Below are 3161 nucleotides of genomic sequence, written 5' to 3'. Positions count from 1 at the left end.
GTTTTAACTTGTAAAACTCCCTGACGAAGTCTACGACACTAGAAAAAATGCGTCAGAGAATAAAGAAGTTTTACAACTACTGTTCGCAAAGTGCTGCTCACTAGTTCGGTTTTAAAAAAATTGTGTGAAGAAATTTAGAAAAAAAATAATTTAAAAAATTAATTTTTATTTAAAAAAACTGTTAAAAAAATGTTAAAAAAAAAACTGTTAAAAAAAATAATGAAAAAATTGATTAACTTTATTATGGATTTTTTCACCGAGCGCAGTGAACCGAAGGAATAGCAAACGATATTAATGAGTCGACTACGAAATTATCTATCACGGATGAAGTAAATACAGGGTCCTACTCCCCGTTATCATAATCTAGGCATTTTACTTTAGGCTAGAACGAAATTCCCCAGTCTAGAATTGATTGTAGGAGCACAGGAGGCCATTCTACTACCACCTCTCGGTTAAAAACACACACAGCAAGACAGTGTTGACATTTCGCCCCTTGGAAAATTACCAGTCTTCAAAACGGTGACAAAGTCATAAATTAATCATATCAAAAAAAAGGAATCCTTGTGGTGAGAAAGTTCATGTTTACATTACTACCTAAAAAAACTCCAGCTACACAATAAATGGTGAAATAATATCTGGGCGCGCTAGATATGGAATTTCTCTTCGAGTATTTAACTCGATAGCTCACGAGTAAGCGCAGAGAACGAATGAGATGTCTGTTTAAAAACGAGAAGAAAAATTTCATATCTACAAGCAACCATGTATTATTTTGTTTGTCATATAAAGACAATAGTCCTTCACTGACAAGAAAAGTTGACTTCATTAATAAATGACAATAAAAGGATCGACTATCCCCGAATAAAAATCGTAAAGTGTGTTGGCGCAATCAAGATGAAATTACTGCAAAGGCAAACAATGGGCCTAATTTTCAATATATAAAATTTTCAGCTATTGAATTGGTCCTTACCGACGGAAGAAATATTTCAGGTACATGCCAAAATCGGCCTAGGGTAAATCTTCTAGTGCTCGATTTTCGTTCTCAGCCGTGAAAAATTTCATTACCAAAGGCACTGAATATGTAGGTTTCGGCTTTTCTTTTCGTATTTTGGTTTTCTTCCTCTCCTAGCAAAGTTTGAACGTCACTGTCTGTTAGCGGTAAGGATTTTTTAGTGTTTAGCAGCCATAAATTGAAAAAATTTTGACAAACGACCTTAGATTGGGAATGGTGAAGGCTTTGCCGTTTATTCATCAACCAGACGAAGTGGCGCGAAAGGGGACTGACGTGTCAGCAGCTGATCGGCGATATCAAACACACGTGAAAAGAATTCGTATTTTTTCCCGCGTGTTGTTACGGCTTTTCTGAGGGCTGGAATCCATGTCTAACACCGTAGTTTACATAATAATCCTGCAATATAACTGATAGCGTAGGATTGTTTGCAATATGAATTTCTATAAAAATTCCTTATAAGAAAAAATAAGCCTCATGGCAAGAACGTTCATCGCCTCAGTATGTCCTATCGAAAACTTCAGCATCGGCAAAAATATACGGGAGATTGATGATCTCAAAAAGTGCCACCAAAAGTAATATGTTTTATTCTCACAGAAAAAAATAGCCATGTAGCAAGAGTTAACATGATCCCAACACAACCTAAGTTACACGTGAATTGCTAATAACTAAATATCTTCCCTGACTTTGGTGTGATATAGCACATACCGGCCTTCCCATAAAAAATTCTGTACCACTATTCAAATTCATTACAAAATATACTCCTCGTAGCAAGATAGTACATTATCCCAATAAAACCTAGGAATACATATGTATTTAAATATTTCTCAATAACTTGTGATGTAGCATATATACTTACCCATGCAAATTTCTGTAATCGAATTCCTTTTTGGTTCCAGGTTTTATCAACCTAATTACAAGGTTTATTTGTTGTTACTTCAAAATATTATCTCACGAAGGGTTGAGGGGTTTACAGGTTGCAGGAACTCGCTTTCTTGTCGCGCCTCTATCTAAAGCAAATAAGATTACGCGCTATGAGCAGTTCAGTCTTCTCAAAGTGCACCTTATCTTTGATTCTCTGTTTAGAAAAAAAAACAGTTTTATGTTGCTGCTTCTACCGTGGTTAAAAAAAAATATTTATTTCATAGGTACTGAGATTTACCCACAAAAATCGTAGTGAATAAAATTCGTACTGATTCTAAATGTAGCCAATCAGGAGTACGAACGACAAAATTTTACCGTGAAAAATTATCGTTCGTCCCAATCAGCAACGCGAAGGACGAAATTTCACTAATGATGAATGAACGTACTGAAGAGAACGTCATGCGAGAGCCGTTGCACAAAACCCGCGCGCTTTGAAAAATGGCCGAGGGAAGGTTCGCTTCTGTTTACTCAGTTGAAGAATTCATTTTAGAACACGAAAACAAAAATACCGCTCAAAAAACTGAAAGAGATGTAAGATTGCTTGAAAGATTTTTGAAAACGAAGGACGAAGACAGGAAAATCGAAGATATTCCAGCGGCTGAGTTGAATGAATTCATTAGCGAATTTATTATCTCCGTACGCACTAAAGATGGCAACGAGTACGAGCCGACTTCGCTTCGAAGTTTAATGGCCAGCTTCGAACAACATTTGAAGAAAAAGGGCTATTCTGCCAGCATAATCAACGACTTGGTCTTTGAGAAAACCAGAAAAGTTTTTCAATCCAGGCAAAAGCAGCTAAAGAAGCAAGGAAAAGGGAATAAACCGAAAGCATCGGTAGCCTTGACAACCGAAGAGTTAAAGATATTGTACGAGAAGGGTTTGCTCGGTATGTGTAGTCCTGAGGCGCTATTAAACATGCTCTGGCTAAACAACACTCTTCACTTTGGACTCCGTGGGTGCAAAGAACATCGTGACATGTGTTAGGGAGATGTAAAGCTTCACAAAACGGCAAACGGAGTGGAATACTTGGAGTTCAATGAACGTCAAACGAAAACTAGAACTGGCTCAGACTACAGCAATGTCAGAGCTGTACCGCCGAAAATGTTTGCGACCGACGAAACTGAAAGAGATCCTGTCGCAGTCTACAATCTTTTTGCCAGGAAGAGACCCGAGGAAATGAATCAAGACAATGCTCCCTTTTATCTGGCCGTAAACAACGGTTTAAAGGCGG

General features: G+C 37.4%; 1 protein-coding gene across 1 annotated transcript; it reads left to right on the top strand.

Moving 5' to 3' along the window:
- Positions 1-2368: 2368 nt before the first annotated feature.
- Positions 2369-2914, top strand: LOC131792611 (uncharacterized protein KIAA1958-like). The gene has a single exon (XM_059110021.2). It carries the CDS (start codon positions 2369-2371, stop codon positions 2912-2914), a length of 546 nt encoding a protein of 181 aa, XP_058966004.2.
- Positions 2915-3161: the final 247 nt, after the last annotated feature.

Source organism: Pocillopora verrucosa, chromosome 12, assembly GCF_036669915.1.
Source record: "Pocillopora verrucosa isolate sample1 chromosome 12, ASM3666991v2, whole genome shotgun sequence".
Lineage (NCBI taxonomy): Eukaryota > Metazoa > Cnidaria > Anthozoa > Scleractinia > Pocilloporidae > Pocillopora > Pocillopora verrucosa.
Note: the sequence above shows the minus strand (reverse complement) of the source record. Positions and strands in the feature narration are given on the sequence as shown.

Excerpts from the sequence above, each read along its gene's own strand:
- LOC131792611 (XM_059110021.2), top strand. The coding sequence starts at position 2,369 with ATGGCCGAGGGAAGGTTCGCTTCTGTTTACTCAGTTGAAGAATTCATT.